General features: G+C 46.0%; 1 protein-coding gene across 2 annotated transcripts in view; it reads right to left on the reverse strand.

The window, feature by feature from the left end:
- FOCAD (focadhesin) overlaps positions 1 to 21,805 on the reverse strand; it is a 334,145-nt gene that overhangs the window by 226,875 nt on the left and 85,465 nt on the right. For both annotated transcript variants that reach the window (XM_075316251.1, XM_075316242.1), the window contains exons 6-7: positions 19,673 to 19,774; positions 14,423 to 14,630 (exon numbers count right to left, since the gene is read on the reverse strand). In XM_075316251.1, the coding sequence (XP_075172366.1) occupies positions 14,423 to 14,630; positions 19,673 to 19,774 (310 nt within the window). The remainder of the gene's footprint in view (positions 1 to 14,422; positions 14,631 to 19,672; positions 19,775 to 21,805) is intronic.

Here is a 21,805-nt window from a genome sequence, read left to right on the forward strand (position 1 = left end):
TGGGAAGAAACACATAAAAGTGCATGATACAAGAAGAAACATTGTTGATTTGTTTGCAGTTGAAGAATGAGGTTCCAATAAACAATACATGCACGGTTGAGTCACATACAAAACCATAGAGGAACCCAAACCTGATTTCTGGGCCAATTGTGAAAACAGCAGGTAAGTAACTTAGGGAAGTCATGCTTAATCCACCATCTACAATGCTGTGAAGAGCAGCGGAGGAGAGACAGAGGTTTTAAGGCTCGATCACGTCAGCAGATGTGAACGGTCAGGATCACAGACAGATGTCATCAAGCAGCAGTGATTTCTCCTAACAACTGCACCGGCTCCTCTTCCCTTCTTGCTCTTGTACATATCTGTGAGCTTCATTATCCAGGGTTTACCATCTGGCTTCCAGGGTTGATTTCCAATATTGGGTGTCTATGTCTATCAAATTATATCTTCTCTACTATGGACATTAGGCATTCAAACCATTACATTACCCTGTGCTGACAAGTTTGATAGCCGAGTATACAGTCTTTCCCACGCTATGGATCTGCTTTGTTCTGAATATATATATACATACACATACTCACCTCCTGGACTGGCGCCATTTAAACAATGTTGGAGCTGTGTCTCTCAGCCAGATGTATGGTCCAACAGAATACCAAAAGGCTGCAGCCAATCAGCAGTATCCATTAAAAAGGGGTGACCACTACTGGACAATTCCTTTAAGACGTGAATTCAGATTTTTCATTTTGTCCCATTCCCACAGATTTATACTATTATGCCTTTAGCCACACAGTAGCCTTTACTAACATTTATGAAAGAATAGGTAGTTCAAAATAGCTTTCGGATTTCCAGCAGGGTACAAATATATTATATATTATATATATATATATATATATATATATATATATATATATATATATATATATATATATATAATACACATATACATACATACACACACACGTATATATATGTGTATATATATATATTATATATATATATATACACACACACACACATATACATACATATATATATATATATATATATATACATATATATACGTGTGTGTGTGTGTATGTATGTATGTATGTATGTATGTATGTATGTATGTATGTATGTATGTATGTATGTATGTATGTATAATATATATATCTATATCTATATTATATATATATACTGGCGTATAAGACGACTTTTTACCCCCTTAAAATAATGGCTACAGTGGGGGGTCGTCTTATACGCCGGATATACGGGGGGGGGGTGTGTATGTACACTGCAGCGTCCAGGGGAGGTGGGGGCAGCAGCTCTGGAGCACAGGGGAACGCTGCGGGCTGCATCCTTTGATCTCCTGCACCCGCTCATATAATATGCACAGCCGCTGTCCATCTCCGGTGGTGCTGAAATCGCACGCAGTGAGGGGCTGGAGCAGCGGTGCATATTCTATGAGCCTGCGCCCCCCTGTGATCGCACATGTCCCCCCCGTGTTAGATTTGGCCCCCAGGCTGCTGCTCATTCTAAAATAAAAAAGCTTCACTTACCCCCTCCAGCGTTTCTCCCCGTGTCCCTGCTTCCACTGTGATCAGGCAGAGAGCTCAGGCTGCTGTGCCGATCACATGACCGCACTGACAACCAGGAAGTGGAAGAACAGAAGCACGGAGCAGACAGGAGATAAGGAAAGAGGGTTTTATTTTACTTTGGGCAGCAGCCTAGGGGCCATATCTGACACAGGGGGACTTGTGCGATCTATAGGGGCCATGGGCAGCACTATGGGGGCGATATCTGACACAGGGGGACTTGTGCGATCTATATAGGGGCCATGGGCAGCACTATGGGGGAGATATCTAACACAGGGGGACTTGTGCCCATTATGGGCCCCGGTGAGCTGCTTCTAACCCCCCAGATGTATGCCCTGCCAATCCCCCCCCCCGCCGATGCCGCGGGTGCTGTACCCGCCGAGCCGCGGGTGCAGGCCCCACAGAGCAGCAGAGTTGTGTGTATTTGTCTGTATGTAGCAGAGTTGTATGTGTTTGTCTGTATGTAGCAGAGTTGTACGTGTTTGTCTGTATGTAGCAGAGTTGTATGTGTTTGTCTGTATGTAGCAGAGTTGTATGTGTTTGTCTGTATGTAGCAGAGTTGTATGTGTTTGTCTGTATGTAGCAGAGTTGTATGTGTTTGTCTGTATGTAGCAGAGTTGTATGTGTTTGTCTGTATGTAGCAGAGTTGTGTGTGTTTGTCTGCTTGTAGCAGAGTTGTGTGTGTTTGTCTGTTTGTAGCAGAGTTGTGTGTGTTTGTCTGTTTGTAGCAGAGTTGTGTGTGTTTGTCTGTTTGTAGCAGAGTTGTGTGTGTTTGTCTGTTTGTAGCAGAGTTGTGTGTGTCTGTTTGTAGCAGAGCGTAGTACCATTGTTTCAGCCCAGTTGTGGCTTTATACAGCAGGGAGGAGCATTCCTTGCTGTACTAAGTGAACATTGGAGCGATTGATCTGTCAATGGCCCTTTAAAAACATATTGTACGGCTCTCGCGGAATTAAAATTAACATGTTGCAATCAAAGCAGACTTTTTTTCATTTGGGAGCGGGGTAGTCTTATACAGTCAGTATATCCCAAATTCTATATTTTTAGGGCAGAAGTTGGGGGTCGTCTTATACGCCCAGTCGTCTTATACGCCGGCATATACGGTATATATATATATATATATATATATATATATATATATACAGTTAGGTCCAGAAATATTTGGACAGTGACACAATTTTCGCGAGTTGGGCTCTGCATGCCACCACATTGGATTTGAAATGAAACCTCTACAACAGAATTCAAGTGCAGATTGTAACGTTTAACTTGAAGGTTTGAACAAAAATATCTGATAGAAATTGTAGGAATTGTACACATTTCTTTACAAACACTCCACATTTTAGGAGGTCAAAAGTAATTGGACAAATAAACCAAACCCAAACAAAATATTTTTATTTTCAATATTTTGTTGCGAATCCTTTGGAGGCAATCACTGCCTTAAGTCTGGAACCCATGGACATCACCAAACACTGGGTTTCCTCCTTCTTAATGCTTTGCCAGGACTTTACAGCCGCAGCCTTCAGGTCTTGCTTGTTTGTGGGTCTTTCCGTCTTAAGTCTGGATTTGAGAAAGTGAAATGCATGCTCAATTGGGTTAAGATCTGGTGATTGACTTGGCCATTGCAGAAGGTTCCACTTTTTTGCACTCATGAACTCCTAGGTAGCTTTGGCTGTATGCTTGGGGTCATTGTCCATCTGTACTATGAAGCGCCGTCCGATCAACTTTGTGGCATTTGGCTGAATCTGGGCTGAAAGTATATCCCGGTACACTTCAGAATTCATCCGGCTACTCTTGTCTGCTGTTATGTCATCAATAAACACAAGTGACCCAGTGCCATTGAAAGCCATGCAATGCCCATGCCATCACGTTGCCTCCACCATGTGTCGCGGGCGGAGGAGGGGACGACGCGCTCTCCCACTGCTCGGGTCCGGCTGCCGTGGCTGCTGCGGCCTGCTGCTGCTCGGTGGCTCGAGCGATGAGCCGAATCCCGGGGACTCTAGCGGCGCTCCTCACCCGTGAGTGAAAGGGGATTTTTGGGTGTGGGGATTGGTTATTGTCCGTGACGCCACCCACGGTTGTGGTGATTTGCTGACACCACCGCTGCTCTGTATGGGGATCCCGGGAAGGATGGTATGGAGCAGCCAGTTGTTGTGTTGCCCCTCCGTGGGTAGGGGTTGGTGATCCCGGGGCCCAGTGATTAGGTGGGTGATGCAGGGCTTGGTGGGGTGCAGGGACGCGGGGCAGCGCTGTGCCTTGCGGCACTGTGGTACTCACTCAGCCTGAGACGTTGACACAGTTTTCGGTAAAACACACGGCTGGAAAGACGGTTCCCACGGACGGCTGCACTTGCTTTCCCCAGTAGGTGACGGTCCCTCTGTCCTGCACCTAAGTTGATGATGGTTGCGATGGGTTCCCACCGGTAATCCGCTCCCCGGCTTGGATATGGGCCGGAGGAGCCCTACTTTGCCCGCAGGCGCTGGCCCTGAGAAACTGGTGCCCTGGCGGTGGCGGTGTCTCTCCGTAACGGTCGGACTGTTGCCTTCAATCGGGACTTGGTTGTTTGGAGACAGACGTCCCCTTCACTGACGGATTTGGCAAATTATGGCGACTCCTAGCCTTGCCGGGATCCGAAAGGCCCCTGCCCTGGTGCTGACTGTTCTTCGTATACTGCTCCAGACCGCCGGGCCACTACCCGTCCGCGGTCCTTCCAGCAACCTCCGAGCAGTCACCCCTGCGGACTATCACCGCCGTCTGCTGACCTTGCTGGCACTGTCCGGGGCACACACCCGGACCAACTTCAGGCTTTACTACTGTCACTTTTCTGTCACTTCAGCTTTTCTCGTTAGCTCCACTACTACTTCCTTCTACTTTACTCCCCTAACTTCAACTGCCTGGTTCCTCCCGCCTCCAGGGCTGTGAACTCCTCGGTGGGCAGAGCCAACCACCTGGCCCACCCCCTGGTGTGAACATCAGCCCCTGGAGGAAGGCAACAAGGATTTTGGTAGCTTGGGTGTTCCTAACTGGGGTGTAGGGTGTGGTGGTGTGATGACCTGTGACCCCTGGCTTGCCCAGGGCGTCACATATGTTTTACAGAGGATGTGGTGTGCCTTGGATCATGTGCCGTTCCCTTTCTTCTCCAAACTTTTTTCTTCCCATCATTCTGGTACAGGTTGATCTTTGTCTCATCTGTCCATAGAATACTTTTCCAGAACTGAGCTGGCTTCATGAGGTGTTTTTCAGCAAATTTAACTCTGGCCTGTCTATTTTTGGAATTGATGAATGGTTTGCATCTGGATGTGAACCCTTTGTATTTACTTTCATGGAGTCTTCTCTTTACTGTTGACTTAGAGACAGATACACCTACTTCACTGAGAGTGGTCTGGACTTCAGTTGATGTTGTGAACGGGTTCTTCTTCACCAAAGAAAGTATGCGGCGATCATCCACCACTGTTGTCATCCGTGGACGCCCAGGCCTTTTTGAGTTCCCAAGCTCACTAGTCAATTCCTGTTTTCTCAGAATGTACCCGACTGTTGATTTTGCTACTCCAAGCATGTCTGCTATCTCTCTGATGGATTTTTTATTTTTTTTCAGCCTCAGGATGTTCTGCTTCACCTCAATTGAGAGTTCCTTAGACCGCATGTTGTCTGGTCACAGCAACAGCTTCCAAATGCAAAACCACACACCTGTAATCAACCCCAGACCTTTTAACTACTTCATTGATTACAGGTTAACGAGGGAGACGCCTTCAGAGTTAATTGCAGCCCTTAGAGTCCCTTGTCCAATTACTTTTGGTCCCTTGAAAAAGAGGAGGCTATGCATTACAGAGCTATGATTCCTAAACCCTTTCTCCGATTTGGATGTGAAAACTCTAATATTGCAGCTGGGAGTGTGCACTTTCAGCCCATATTATATATATAATTGTATTTCTGAACAATGTTTATGTGAACAGCTAAAATAACAAAACTTGTGTCACTGTCCAAATATTTCTGGACCTAACTGTATATACATATATATATATGTATATATATATATATATATATATAATGTATATGTATGCGTGTATGTATGTATATTATAATATATATATATATATATATATATATATATACACACACACACACACACACATACACATACATACACATATGCATATATATCTAATATATAAAGCTCAGTATATGTGTGTGTGTATGTATGTCCGCTAAAGGATTCCGCACCGTCGCATTTACAATCATGAAATTTTGCACAGACGCCTCATGTGACTCAGGGAACGTCACAGACTATGTTTGAATGGGCAAAATTAACCCCGCGCTTTACAGTTAGTCTCCAAAATTCCGCCCCCATTAATCTGAATGGAGCTGGGAGATACGGGCTATTAATAGCAACTGTCAGTGGTTGCTATAGGAACAAAATAAACTGTTAGTATAAAAGCCGATGTGTGAGGTAATAAGATGGGGAGACGGATAGAGACACAGATACAGAAAAAGACAGCCGGGCAAAAGAGACAGCCGGGCAAAAGAGACAGCCGGGCAAAAGAGACAGCCGGGCAAAAGAGACAGGCGGGCAAAAGAGACAGGCGGGCAAAAGAGACAGGCGGGCAAAAGAGACAGGCGGGCAAAAGAGACAGCCGGGGAAAGAGAGAGACAGATACAGAGCAAGACAGAGATAGAGAGAGACAGACAGAGAGACTGATACAGACAGAGACAGACACACAGAGAAAGACAGACACAAACTCGAAGAGAGATAGTTACTATCCCGGGCAACGCCCTGGTACTACAGCTAGTATAAGTCCATTCACAAAATTATTTCCCCCTAAATATACTACGATAAACTGTGAGCGGTATTATTTAATAGTGGAAGCATTAAGAATCCACGGCAACTTAGCCACAAAGTGAAGACCACAAAGTTACAGAGTAGGGTCACTGAGTGCTGAAGAAGCACATCATGCCTAAAAGTCAACAACGCTCTGCTGATTCAGTGACTCTGGCATTAACATCACCATAAAAACTGTGAACAAGCTTCCTACGGGCATGGGTTTTGACGGCAACTGCAGTCCAGTCTTCCATCTCCAGGCACAATGCTAAGCATTGGATAGAGTAGTGTAAAGCATGCCACCACAGTACTCTGGAAAAGCGTAAATTAGTTTCTTGGAGCGAGATCCCATTTCTTTATTTTGCAGTCTGATGGAGGTGTCTGGATTTGGCGAATGCCAAGAGAACGTTACCTGCCTGACTGCATTGTGCCGACTTGTAAAGTTTGATGGAGGAGGAACAATGCTATGGGGCTGCTTTTCAGAGTTTGGTCCAAATCTCCTAATCTTAATGCTTCAGCATACTAAGGCATCTCAAAATGCATGAAAAACGCACCATAACAAAAACGCAATGCATTTTTACCACATTTTGTCCAATGCATTTTTGAAGTCAAATCTATTGACTGGAAGGGCTCAAAAACGCAGTAAGAACACAAAAAGAATTGACATGGTGCATCTTGAGAAACGCAGCCAACAAAAGATACCCAGTGTGGACAGCAAAATCGAAATCTCATAGACTTCGCTTGGAGAAGGGAATGCATACATTTTTGGTGCATCTTTGTGACCTTAAAAGCACAGCAGAAGATGCCCTGTGTGAAGTTGTGTGTGAAAAGAAAACATCTGAAATAGTAGATAGTGTTTAAGATCTATATATATAATTGCCTTATTCTGTCTGTCTGTCTGTCTGTCTGTCATGCTCCAAAATTGTGTCCTTACGGTGACACAAAGCTGATTGGCCGGTGGGCTCGCCATGGCCCCGCCCCGCCCCGCCCCCCCCCACGGATTGGCCTCTCGCCCCGGCTCTCTGCAGGCCCCGCCCCCCTCACGCAATGCACGCTCGCTCTGGCCCAACTGACACGGAGCTCCGACTCCTAGGTGAGTACACACACACACACACACATCACATCACACTCACTCTCACACACACCTCACACATCACATCCACACACTCACAACATCCTGGGATATCGCTTGCTTCTACATCGGCTCAGTCAGGATCCCAGCAGCGCCAGACATAACCTTGCGATGCTGGGATCTTGACGGAGCCCGTGAACGCTGGTAACCATTATACACATCGGGTAACTAAGGTCCCTTGGTTACCCGATGTGTATCATAGTTACCAGTGTACACCGGCTCCCGGTACACATGTGCAGGGAGCCGGCATTATACTCCTCTCCCCCAGGACTACTCCTCCTATTACAGTCCTCCTATTATACTCCTCTCTGAGCATAATAGGAGAACTATTATAGCATGGGGGATGGAGCACGATGGGGGGTGCGCAGCATGGGGGATGTAGCACGATGGGGTGCGCAGCATGGGGGATGTAGCACAATTGGGAGTGCGCAGCATGGGGGATGTAGCACGATGGGGGGTGCGCAGCATGGGGGATGTAGCACGATGGGGGGTGCGCAGCATGGGGGATGCAGCACGATGGGGGGTGCCCAGCATGGGGGATGCAGCACGATGGGGGGTGCGCAGCATGGGGGATGTAGCACGATGGGGGGTGCGCAGCATGGGGGATGTAGCACGATGGGGAGTGCGCAGCATTGGGGATGTAGCACGATGGGGAGTGCGCAGCATGGGGGATGTAGCACGATGGGAAGTGCGTAGCATGGGGGATGTAGCACGATGGGGAGTGCGCAGCATGGGGGATGTAGCACGATGGGGAGTGCGCAGCATGGGGGATGGAGCACGATGGGGAGTGTGCAGCATGGGGGATGTAGCACGATGGGGAGTGCGCAGCATGGGGGATGTAGCACGATGGGGGGTGCGCAGCATGGGGGATGGAGCACGATGGGGAGTGCGCAGCATGGGGGATGTAGCACGATGGGGAGTGCGCAGCATGGGGGATGTAGCACGATGGGGAGTGCGCAGCATGGGGGATGGAGCACGATGGGGAGTGTGCAGCATGGGGGATGGAGCACGATGGGGAGTGCGCAGCATGGGGGATGGAACACGATGGAGAGGTGCGCAGCATGGGGGATGGAACACGATGGGGAGTGCACAGCATGGCGGATGTAGCACGATGGGGAGTGCGCAGCATGGCGGATGTAGCACGATCACTGGGTGCGCAGCATGGGGGATGTAGCACGATGGGGAGTGCGCAGCATGGGGGACGTAGCACGATGGGGGATGTAGCACGATGAGGGATGTAGCATGATGGGGGGTGTACAGCATGGAGGATGTAGCACGATGGGGAGTGCGCAGCCTGGGGGATGTAGCACGATGGGGAGTGCGCAGCATGGGGGATGTAGCATGATGGGTGGTGTGCAGCATGGGGGATGTAGCACGATGGGGGTTGCGCAGCATGTGGGATGGAGCATGATGGGGAGTGCGCAGCATGGAGGATGGAGCACGATGGGGAGTGCGCAGCATGGAGGATGGAGCACGATGGGGAGTGCGCAGCATGGGGGATGGAGCACGATGGGGAGTGCGCAGCATGGGGGATGGAGCACGATGAGGGGTGTGCAGCATGGGGGATGGAGCACGATGGGGAATGCGCAGCATAGTGGATGGGGCATGATGGGGGGTGTGCAGCATGGTAGATGGAGCACGATGGGAGGTGCACACCTCCCCCCAACACACACACACACACACACACACACAGGGAACCACAAACACCGCCATACACAGACACCCACACACACAGACAACGCTGCACACACACAACACCCAACACACAAACACCGCGGCATACATAAATATACGCACATACCGCACAACACACACATTGCACAAAACATACCTCCCCCCAAAACACACCATACCCACACAAACCGCGCAACACACACACACACACAACGCGACAGACACACAGCGCTCCACAAACAACGCAACACACATACAACACCGCTCTCACCCCCCGCCACACCCAGACAACACCCAGAACATGTACAGCGCCCTACACAAACACTTGGTAACTACACACAACATCTATCTATCTATCTATCTATATATATATATCTATATCTATAACAAAAATCATACATGAACTACACAATACGTAAATTCTAGAATACCCGATGCGTAGAATCGGGCCACCTTCTAGTGGAAATATAATTATCAAATCATCTCAGTGTGTCAGTAACCAGAATCCTAAAGGATAATATACCATTTACACATTCAACCTTAGCCAAAGTAACCAGCTAAGTCTAGACAGAATCAGGACTAACACTGGCATAAACATACCCAAAAGTTGGTTCCACAGTGGGGAAAATAAGTATTTGATACAATGCAGATTTTGCAAGTTTTCCCACCTACAAAGAATGGAGAGGTCTGTAATTTTTATCCTATGTACACTTCAGCTGTGACAAGACAGAATAAAAATAAAATCCAGAAAATCACATTGTATGATTTTTAAATAATTTGCATTTTATTGCATGAAATGTATTTTTCGGACCATAGGACACACTTTTTTCCCCCCAAATGTTGGGGGAAAGTGGGGGGTGCGTCTTATGGTCTGACTATAAGGTTGCGGGTGCGGGGAATGAGGGTGCCGCGGTGGAGCGGGTCATCGGCGGCACCAGCAGGCTGTAGCAGCCAGCAGCAGCCTGCCGTGACCACGTGGGCCCGCTCATTACATATGCACGCCCATCCTCCCGCCCATCATCTCTCAGCGAAACCGGCGCTGACAGGTGAGCGGGGTGATGGGCGGGGGGTGCGCGCATAATTAGCAGCCGGCCGTGATCACCCCTGGCAACTACAGCCTGGAGTGATCATGTGCGGCTGTATTCACTGCCCCCCGTGCATCATTATCAGCGCGGGGTGCAGTGAATCAGTGTACTCACCCGTCACCGTGTGTGGAGCCGTCACCGGTGTCTGCAGCATCACGTCTTCCTGTCTGTGCCGGCGGTCAGCTGATCTGGACACTAGCGGCGCGCACCGCGATAACGTCATCGCTGTGCGCGCCGCTAGTATCCACCAGAATCGATCAGCTTACCGCCGGCACAAACAGGAAGACGCGATGCTGCAGACACCGGTGACGGCTCCACACACGGTGACGGCTCCACACAGCGGCGCTGCAGCTGAGACAGAGATCGGTGCTTCAGCGAGTGAGGAAGGGTAAGTATAAACGTTTATTTTTTTTTTCCTGTGCCACAGGATACACGCCATTTACTAGGATGGGGGTATATCATGAGCAGGATGGATGGGGGCATTTCATGAGCAGGATGGATGGGGGCATTTCATGAGCAGGATGGATGGGGGCATATCATGAGCAGGATGGATGGGGGCATATCATGAGCAGGATGGATGGGGACATATCATGAGCAGGATGGATGGGGGCATATCATGAGCAGGATGGATGGGGGCATATCATGAGCAGGATGGATGGGGGCATATCATGAGCAGGATGGATGGGGGCATATCATGAGCAGGATGGATGGGGGCATTTCATGAGCAGGATGGATGGGGGCATATCATGAGCAGGATGGATGGGGGCATATCATGAGCAGGATGGATGGGGGCATTTCATGAGCAGGATGGATGGGGGCATTTCATGAGCAGGATGGATGGGGGCATTTCATGAACAGGATGGATGGGGGCATTTCATGAGCAGGATGGATGGGGGCATATCATGAGCAGGATAGATGGGGGCATATCATGAGCAGGATGGATGGGGGCATATCATGAGCAGGATGGATGGGGGCATATCATGAGCAGGATGGATGGGGGCATATCATGAGCAGGATGGATGGGGACATATCATGAGCAGGATGGATGGGGGCATATCATGAGCAGGATGGATGGGGGCATATCATGAGCAGGATGGATGGGGGCATATCATGAGCAGGATGGATGGGGGCATTTCATGAGCAGGATGGATGGGGGCATATCATGAGCAGGATGGATGGGGGCATATCATGAGCAGGATGGATGGGGGCATATCATGAGCAGGATGGATGGGGGCATATCATGAGCAGGATGGATGGGGGCATATCATGAGCAGGATGGATGGGGGCATATCATGAGCAGGATGGATGGGGGCATATCATGAGCAGGATGGATGGGGGCATATCATGAGCAGGATGGATGGGGGCATATCATGAGCAGGATGGATGGGGGCATATCATGAGCAGGATGGATGGGGGCATATCATGAGCAGGATGGATGGGGGCATATCATGAGCAGGATGGATGGGGGCATATCATGAGCAGGATGGATGGGGGCATTTCATGAGCAGGATGGATGGGGGCATATCATGAGCAGGATGGATGGGGGCATATCATGAGCAGGATGGATGGGGGCATATCATGAGCAGGATGGATGGGGGCATATCATGAGCAGGATGGATGGGGGCATATCATGAGCAGGATGGATGGGGGCATATCATGAGCAGGATGGATGGGGGCATATCATGAGCAGGATGGATGGGGGTATATCATGAGCAGGATGGATGGAAGGTATATTATTAGCAGGATGGATGGGGGGTATATTAATAGCAGGATGGGGGGTATATGAGCAGGATCATATACAAGGCAGGAGGATCCTTATCAGAATGGGGTACCTTAGTAGAGAATTTGGGGACATTACCCCCATAACAGTGTCAACAGCAGATCCTCGCCCCATAACAGTGTGTCATGACCATATTTTTTGGTTAAAATTTTATTTTCCCATTTTCCTCCTCTAAAACCAGGGTGCGTCTTATGGTCAGGTGCGTCTTATAGTCCGAAAAATACGGTAAGTATTTGGTCACCTACTAACCAGCAAGAATTCTGTCTCTCACAGACCTGTTATTTTTTTTTCAGCCCTCCTACTCTGCACTCATCACCTGTATTAATTGCACCTGTTTGAACATGTGACTTGTCTAAAAGACACCTGACCACACACTCGCACTCAATCACACTCCAACCTGTCCCCCAAGGCCAAGACCAAAGAGTTGTCTACACCAGGGACAAAATTGTAGACCTGCAAAGGCTGGGATACATGACAATAGGCAAGCAACTTGATGAGAAGGCAACAACTATTGGCGCAATTACTAGAAAATGGAAGAAACACAAGATCACTGTCAATCTTCCTCAGTCTAGGGCTCACATAAAGGGGTAAGAATGAAGGGTCAGAAATAAGCCCAGAACTACTTGGGAAGACCTAGTCAGTGACCTGAGTGGGACCACAGTCTCAAAGATTACAGTTAGTAACACACTACGCCATCATGGATTAAAATCCTGCAGAACATGCAAGGTCCTCCTGCTCACGCCGGCACATGTCCAGGCTTGTTTGAAGTTCGCCAATGGCCATCTGGATGATCCAGAGGAGACGTGGGAGAAGGTCATGTGGTCAAATGAGACCAAAATATAACTTTTTGGTATCAACTCCACTCGCTGTGTTTGGAGGGAGAAGAAAAAGTACAACCCCTACAACACCGTCCCAACTGTGAAGCATATGAGACATCATACTTTGGGGGGTGCTTTTCAACAAAGGGATGAATACATCATAATAAAGGGAGGATGGATGGGGTGATGTATTGCGTTTTGGCCAGCAACCTTCTTCCCTCAGTAAGAGCATTGAAGATGGGTCATGGCTGGGTCTTCCAGCATGACAATAACCCGAACCCGAAACACACAGCCAGGGAAACTAGGGAGTGGCTCCATAAGGAGTATTTCAAGGTCCTGGAGTGGCATAGACAGTCTCCAGACCTGAATCCAATAGAAAATCTTTGTAAGGAACTGAAACTCAATGCTGCCCAGAGTCAGCCCCAAACCTGAGAAATCTGGAGAAGATCTGTATGGAGACGTGGGCCAAAATCCCTGCTGCAGTGTGTGCAAACCTAGTCAAGAGCTATAGGAAATATTTGACCTCTGCACTTGCAAACAAAGGTTTCTGTACCAAATATTAAGTTTTGTTTTTCTATTGTATCAAATACTTATTTCATGCAATAAAATGCAAATTATCTAAAAATTATACAATGTGATTTTTTGGATTTTTTTTTTATTCTGTCTGTCACAGTTGAAATGTATCTATGATAACAAACCTCTCCACTTGCTGTTGGTAGAAAAACTTGCAAAATCGTCAGTATACTTATTTTCCCCACTGTATGTATTGTGCCCCAGTTTTTAGACGACACAGATGCCACTTTCCATAGAACAGTTGCTTTGTCTAGAGCTGTGCATGTTGGCACTGGAATACAAGAGTCAAGGAGAGGTTTGGCAATGACAACCAGCAGACCAACATGCTCCCCGGTAAAATCACCCGCCTTCCAAGTTGGACTGCCTAGTATGGGACCAGCTGCTCTGCTGGGAAATCTGGAATTGATACTATGCACTCTTTAACCAACATCCCCTTCATCTTACTAAACGTTAACTCTTACACGTTCACAAACAATCATGGAAATAAAAAAATGCTCCATTTACAGTGCATCTGCAGACAGGGCTACTTTAAGCTCAACTTGTCAAAATCAGCATCCAAGGTTGTAACGTAATAAGGGGCCTGCACGCTTCTCATGCTCACTAATGCCAGATAACAAGAGATCTGTGTTAACAAGCTGAAGAAAGATCCAGCTCAAGATGAAGTCACACCAGATATGTTACGTGTGTGTTATTCATTACTATCGCCTTCATGTAAAAAAAACCTCTGGGCTGAAGATTGAATTACACAAAGGCTGGTGAAAAGAAACAGTACTGTTATGTTTCTCATAAAAAGAGAAAATAATTCCCAAAGATGTTTTTTTGCTGAGGTCCTCCATTTTTGAAGCAGTTTGTAAGCAATTTCTAACAATGAACTTGCGTACCCCAAGTTATAAACGGCTGAGCGTGCGAAGATTGAGAGTGATCATAAAGCTAACGCCTTGGATTCCCATCTACTTTAAGAAAACAAAGTGCCACTTACTTGCATGAAGCTTATTAAATCAAATAACAGGCCAATGACTTGTTCTTCTGCAGGCGATAGACTCTTCGCTTTACTGGAACTGGGATCTGATTGAAGTAAAGCTTTCCTTATGCCCATTCGGAGCGCACAAAACTCCTGTAACTGTGACGGCTCACAAAACAAGTATCGCAGAAAAGGTGTCAGAGTGTTAATGGTTGATGGTTTGTTCCTGCAAAATATATATATATAAAAAAAAAATGACATTAAATGCATCCTAAAATGTGAGGTCTAATAAAATAGAATTACATGAACTAGACTTAAGAACACTTTCAGGGTATCCTCCATTTTAGACGTTATCCCCCATCCTTAGGATAGGGGAATAAGATCCCGATCACAGCTGGTAAACCTAGTGATCCTGAGAACTTAATAAATCAGCGGTCTATCATGTGCATTGCCGCACCGTGTGCCGAAAACCAGCAGTCAGCTATCTCCCGACTGTCCCATCAAGAAGGAATGATGTAGCAGTGCACGTGATCGACCACTGCTCCATTCACATGGGGCTCTTTGGAGCCACGGTTCTCGGAATTGGAGGATAACTCGGTGGTCAAAACCCAAGAAATGAGGAAGTTATCTCATATCCATGGACAGGATTAACTTCAAAACTTCTGAATATCCTTTTAAAGACATAACTAAAAGTATCCATGATTTCTCCGCCATGGATCACTTAGTATTCTAAATAACCATTTATAACTTGTCTTGGTCCAACAGATGTTGGATTTCCAGTTATGTTTATGCAAACTTACAGTTCTTCCTTTGTTCTTTCTTTTTCAGATCTGCAGTTCTATACTTACACAGTCATCTCTCAAGCTACAATATTAATATTTGGCTGGGGTGACCATTGCAACGTCACTCCATAACATTATGGTAGATTAGCAATAACTCTCCCAAAACATCAAACGATGCTTACACGAGTACAGATCAGCAGTGTCTGTTAGACCGTTCATGTACATATTATATTGAAGTTATGACAAAACTATTAATCTCCACAAGTCCAGCACCAGTTCCCCGCCACTGCCCGATCTCTGTTACAGCACACAGTCTCCAACACTGCTGTCAATCTGTGAGCACAGTGACAGGAGCCGCATACATGGGCAGAGCTCACCGATTTTCTGCAGTGCTGTCATGTGAAGTCAGTGGAGCAGACAAACAGAGACCAGGGCAGTAGCGGAGAGTAGGTGCTGCACAAGTGCAAGTTAAAGGGGTGGTTCACTACTTCGCTTTACTGGCCACATCAATATAACATTCAGAAACAAGGCTTCTCTCAGATACCTTGTATTAGCAATACTGCCTCTGGGCGCTGCTATTGCAGTCTGCTCATTGTCAACCCATGACCCCCGGGCTCCATGACCTATGAAATCCAGTGATATCATGTCAGCTTCCAGTTGACCCGACATCTCCGAAGCCAGCCCCAGTCTTTCTGAGTGACTGTGCTGTGGGTGATGTTTCACCGCTCATCACGGCCCAACATCTCGAGTGCTCTATCCTTCACTGCAGAGCGCCACAAACAGGAGAGATGCTGGGCTGAGATGTGCAGGGAAACTCCGCCCACAGCCCAGTCACTCACGGAGACTGGGGCCAGCCTCGGTGATGTCAGGTCAACTGGAAGTTGACGTGACGTCACCGGATTTCAGAGGTCACGGAGCCCAGGGGTCATGTGATGGTAAAGCTAGTAAAGCTAAGTAGTGAACCACCCCTTTAAGTAATATTTGGCTTTGGTATTACTAACGCAGTGTAGAACCCACCAGTAGTTTTATGATCGGGGAGAACCCCTTTAGTATATACTGATTATCAGAAGTAACCTGTACTAATCCAGTAGTCCGTATATATTAACAAATTCTTGTGCATATGATATAATATGCATCTTTGCAGTCATTTACCATATTTTTATTTACTTATTTTTTTTTTTTTTTAAAGAATAATGCTTTAAAAAAATAATAGTTTAAACAATACATTTTTAGGCCATTGCTCAGGTAACATTTACTAATTATGGAAAAACCGGGACAAGGAAGGTTGGGGTTCCTCATTGCTATTAATAATTTTTGAGAATTTTCAGGTAAAATGTGTATGGAGATTAAATATGCTGCCAATCCGCTTTAATCTGCATTTACACCGATCGTTACACTGGATTAGTTGATAATTTAAAGATTACAGCACTCCTTCAATCACTAGCTCCATTCGAGAAATAGAAGAGAAAATGTGTGTAATTTAGCAATGTATCTTGACTGATTTATAACCTTTTCTTCAACAATACTAGCTCTAATATTTCACATGTTGTCACGCAGAGAAGTATGATTCCAAGACAGCTCTGGGTTGGCTTTGTAGCGTGTGCCAATTTCCGCGATATATGTGAAGTTGGTTTTGGCAGCTTGGGACAATAACATGGGGTAGCTTTTAGAGCCCCTCCTTGATATCCCCCGGCTGTGTACACTACTCCTGCTGTCACTGTTAGCAGCGCATGTGAAGCCTCTGACAAGGAAAATGAAGCCAAGAGTAACAAACCCAGGCATGCTTTGTTGTGCAGAAGGAACATTTCATTCTATGCAAACATCCAGGATCCTACTGGACGTTAATAATGGATTTATAGAAAGCACGTAAAGGCAGATTTTCACTAACAACAGTGTACAAAGAAATGTGGCCAAATTCATATCTTCACTAGTGGCAGTGACCACTGAGAAATAACAGATCTGTGCAGAACAATAACTATCGTCATACTGTGAGCTTTTTCCCACTATAATGGTATCTGTCCCTTTAACACCAAATCTGTTTTCCACATTAACAGCAACAAGAGCTATTTTCCTCCAGTCCTTCCAATCTCAAAGTGTTTTTTTCCTACTGGTGAAATCTATCTGGGGGATTTCCCCCAGCCTTGAGTCAGCAGCAACTGTGTCTTTATAGTGGCTCTCAATAGCCCCCCCTCCCAAAAAAAAAAAAAATGAAAAACTCCTCCCCCTTTTCCAGAGCTTTGTTTATAGCTTGCTTTATGTGGGTGAAGAGCCGAACTGCCCAATCAGTGACTTCCAATGTGGTTCAGGTCAAGTTCAAGTCCAGAAAAGAACTTCATCTAAAGTAAGGCTGAATCTGCAAAATATGAACTTCCATGTGTCCGATCATCTCTATTAGGGATTAAAAAGGCTCATTAACACCAAGGAACAAACCAGAAAGGTAAGAGTAAAGAAAAGTTAAGTTATAAACAAAATAGCCCAAGCTCTCAACATCTCAAAGAGTGTCACCCAACAATGGAAGGAGAAGGGTACAACTACAAACCTACCAAGACATGGCCATCCACCTAAATTAACATCTCAAGCAAGGTCACTTTGGAGGAGCTGTAAAGATTCACAGTTCAAGGTGGGAATATCTGTTCAGAAGACAATTATTAGTTGTACACTCCAAACATCTGGCTTTTATAGAAGAGTGGTAAGGAGTAAGCCATTTTTGAAAGCAAGGCATAAGAAGTCCCATTTGCAGTTTGCAGAAAGCCATGTAGGGGAACGGCTAGCATGTGGAAGAAGGAACTGGGCTATATGCAAAGTGCTATATGTGGCAGAAAACTAACACTGCAAATCACCCTGAAAACATCATCCCTACCATCAAACATGGTGGTGGCAGCATCATGCTGTGGGGATGCTTTTCTTCAGTAGGGACAGGGAAGCTTGTCAGAGTTGATGGGAAGCAGGATGGAGATGAATACGAGGTGATTGTGGAGGAAAACCTCTTAGAGACTGCAAAAGACTCGAGACTGGGGAGTAGGTTCACCTTCCAGCAAGACAACGACCCTAAACATAATGCCAGAGCTACAAAGGAATGGTTTAGATAAACACATATTCATGTGAGTGAATGGCCCAGTCACAGTCCAGACCTAAATCCCATTGAGAATCGGTGAGAAGATTTCAAAATTTCTGTTCATAGACACTTTCTGTCCACTCTCGCTTAGATACAGCTATTTTGTAACAAAGAATGGGCACAATTGTCAGTCTCTAGCTAAGCAAATCTGATAGAGACATACCCCAAAAGACTTGCAGCAATAATTGTAGCAAAAGGTGGTCTTACAAAGACGTAATACAAATGCACGTCACAAACTTCACATTTTTAAAATATTTGGAAAACCAGGTATTATTTCCTTTACACTTCACAAATACTTGCTACTTCTATATTAATATGGATTTATTTATCTATGATGAGAAATGAAGGTGGTTGATTTGATCACCGGATACTCCCTGTGGTTGTTGATGCAGGAGTTCCTCTCTGTGCTTCTTTTTCAAGTCACTGTATGTGAAGAAGCATTGTAATTGGTATTGAAAATCATCACACTGCAACCGTTCCGCAAGACGTTAAAGACGTTCTCCACCAATTTAGCCCTCTCTTCAGCCCCCACCTTGATTCCAAGATATCAATCTGTATTTGGTCTATACTCTGCTAGCAATCCCATGATGCGTAAGCACAGCATCATATGACCAGCTAGTGTTCGTAACATTGCTGCCTGCTATCATTATCCATCCTTTAATATTCCTCCTAGATTAGCAAATATGTGTATTTTCTTTCATTATAAATATACCACAGTTGGCCGATTACCTAGGTCATGTTTTCAGGCTCTAAAGGCCCAGTCACACAAAACGACTTACCAGCGATCCCGAAAACGATGCGACCTGATAGGGATCGCTGGTAAGTCGCTGGGAGGTCGCAGGTGAGATGTCACAGAGTCAGATCTTACCAGCGATGCAGGAACAATACAGGTTGCAGTAGCGACATGTATAACGATCTCAGCAGTCACTGTGACCCTATCACACAGTGTCAAACACAGCGATGTGTCCTGCCCAGCAGGACATTGCCTTGGAAGAAAATGGCCTGGACCATTCTGCAACGACTAGAGATCTCACTGCAGGGGCCTGATCGCTGGTAGGTGTCACACATAACGAGATCGCTAACAGGATCGCTACTGCGTCACAGAAACCGTGACTCAGCTGCAATCTCTCTAGAGATCTCGTTATGTGTGACGGTACCTTAACGGGGGACAATACTGGCAGTGCAGGTTAGTGAGGATGAATTTACTAGTGACCCCACTCGGCACTTCAGTGGCGTCAAGCTTTACTTTTGCACACAAGCTACCCTTCCAACTTCCACTGTCTCTTAACATTGATTATTGGCAAAATAGCGATTCAAACGGATTCCAAGATGTTCAATACTTTTAAGAACTGTTGTTTCATTTCTTATTACCAGTCTGAAGACTGTAGAGACATTGAAGAGATCTGCTGCAAAAGGACAGGCCAACAGTTGGGTCTGTTTTCAAGCATGCTGATGAATGGATGTGGGGGATTCCTATAACAAGAAAAAAAATTATTGCTAAATTGTTTTCATGAAATACGTGCATTTAATAACCGTTACAACTTCACCAATAATGCAACATTCTTTATAAATCTTATCAGTTTAATACTACATTTTTTTCAGCCTTTCGTGAAATAATCTTTGTACTTCTCTGATAATGTTCAAGCGAGCGATCACTTTGCGCCTGGGTGCACAAATCCCAGCTTCTATGCCGATTTTTCATGTGGATTTCCGTGGTAAAGTTAATGAGTTTATAAAAATCTTCTACATTTTGTGTAAATTTTCCACGCATAAATTGCTCATCCATTTTCCACACCTTTCCTTTATCCTTACGATAGGTGAAATGTTATATTTACACATGTGAATAGGGTAATGCTACTACTGTTGGGTATTTTTTTTTCTTTTTGCATGTTCGCAGACACCCCCACCTACTTTTAGACAACTACTGTTAAAAATCCCTCAATAAAATTACGTTTGAAGAAATAAATTGCTCTTCGGTGAGGATTTTGTTTGCACGCTGCATTTTTTTGTGGCCTTTTTGGTGCAGTTTGTTGACCAAAACTGCATGTCTTTCTTTCCCCAGCAAAGTCTATGAGAATTCAGAAAGGCTGTGCACACGTTGCTTCCTTTTTCCTTGCAGTTTTGGGTGCAGAAAAAAGAAGCAACATGGCAATTCTTTGTCCGCTTTTGATCAGCGTTTTAGTGATGGGCAGACTAGCAGATACCCTTAATTGGCGGGTCTAACCGGGTTAAAAAAAATAAAAAACTCCGGTTCCAGCCCGGAATTGATCCCAGATATCTGGCCGGACGCCAGTCCCCATACAAGTCTATAGGGACCAGAACCCAGGGATTAAAAATGGTAGTAGAAGGGATAGGAGCAAGTGTGTTATACTTACGGAGTCTCAGTCGCTGCTGTAACTGCTCCCGCTGTCACTCCTTCTGGGGCCGCTCTTTAGCCTTATGCATATTCACTGCTTTCCCTGCTCACTAGTGTCTCTGATTAACTGCAGTCAGAACCCGCCCCCAGACAGCGTCTGTGATTGGTTGGAATCACAGACCCTGTTTGCAGGTATACCATGGTATAAAAATGAATAAAAAAAATTGACGTAGGGTTCCCCCATATTTTGAGACCCAGCAAACAAAGCCCACGGCTACAGGCTGCAACCCCCAGCCGTGCACTTATCTTAGCTGTGTGTTAAAATAGAGGAACCAAATGCAGCTTTTTTTATTAATTATTATTATGCTTATTGGGTCCCCCCAGCCTAAAAATAGCAGCCTTCAGCCGCCCTGAATTGCTGCATCCATTAGATGCGACATTCCCGGAAAATTGCCCAACACTTCCCCATTGCCCTAGTGCTCTGGCAATCGGTAATAAAAGGGGTTAATGTTAGCTCACAGCTGCCACTAATCTATAGATTAGTAATGGGAGGAGTCTATGAGATCTCCGCCTCATTACTAATCTGTATGTGAAAAGAAAAGACAAGCATGGAAAAAATCCTTTATTTGTAATATAAGACAAAAGAGCACCCTCTTTCATCCTTTTATTAACCCCAAAAATACCCCTGAAGGTCCGACGTAATCTGCAGGAGGTTCCACAACAATCTCAGCTCTGCTACATCTGATAAGGCACAGTGCATGGCCATACAACAATGACTGCCAGGTGTGAGCTCCAAGCAGGGAATGAATGAGCCACTTGATCAGCAATGATGTCACTCAGGTTAGAAACAGTCACAGCTGGAGGTTCCTATGGTCATCCACTTGTGACCGCAGATAAGTAAGTCACCTGAGGACAAATTACCTGCGGTCACAAGTGAAGAACTGTGGGAACCTCCAGCTGGCCTGGCCAAAAATGATTGTACCCCTAGAAAAGATTGATAAGAATTTGAGCATAGGGACATGTTACACTAATGTGTGTCCTGTAATTAGCATCACCGTTGTCGACAAACTTGTAATCAGTCAGACTTAATATTTAAATGGCAACTGCTCACTGTGAAACCACAACTAAAAAGCAACGTCCGATTTTTA

The sequence above is a fragment of the Anomaloglossus baeobatrachus genome, chromosome 1 (assembly GCF_048569485.1).
Source record: "Anomaloglossus baeobatrachus isolate aAnoBae1 chromosome 1, aAnoBae1.hap1, whole genome shotgun sequence".
Lineage (NCBI taxonomy): Eukaryota > Metazoa > Chordata > Amphibia > Anura > Aromobatidae > Anomaloglossus > Anomaloglossus baeobatrachus.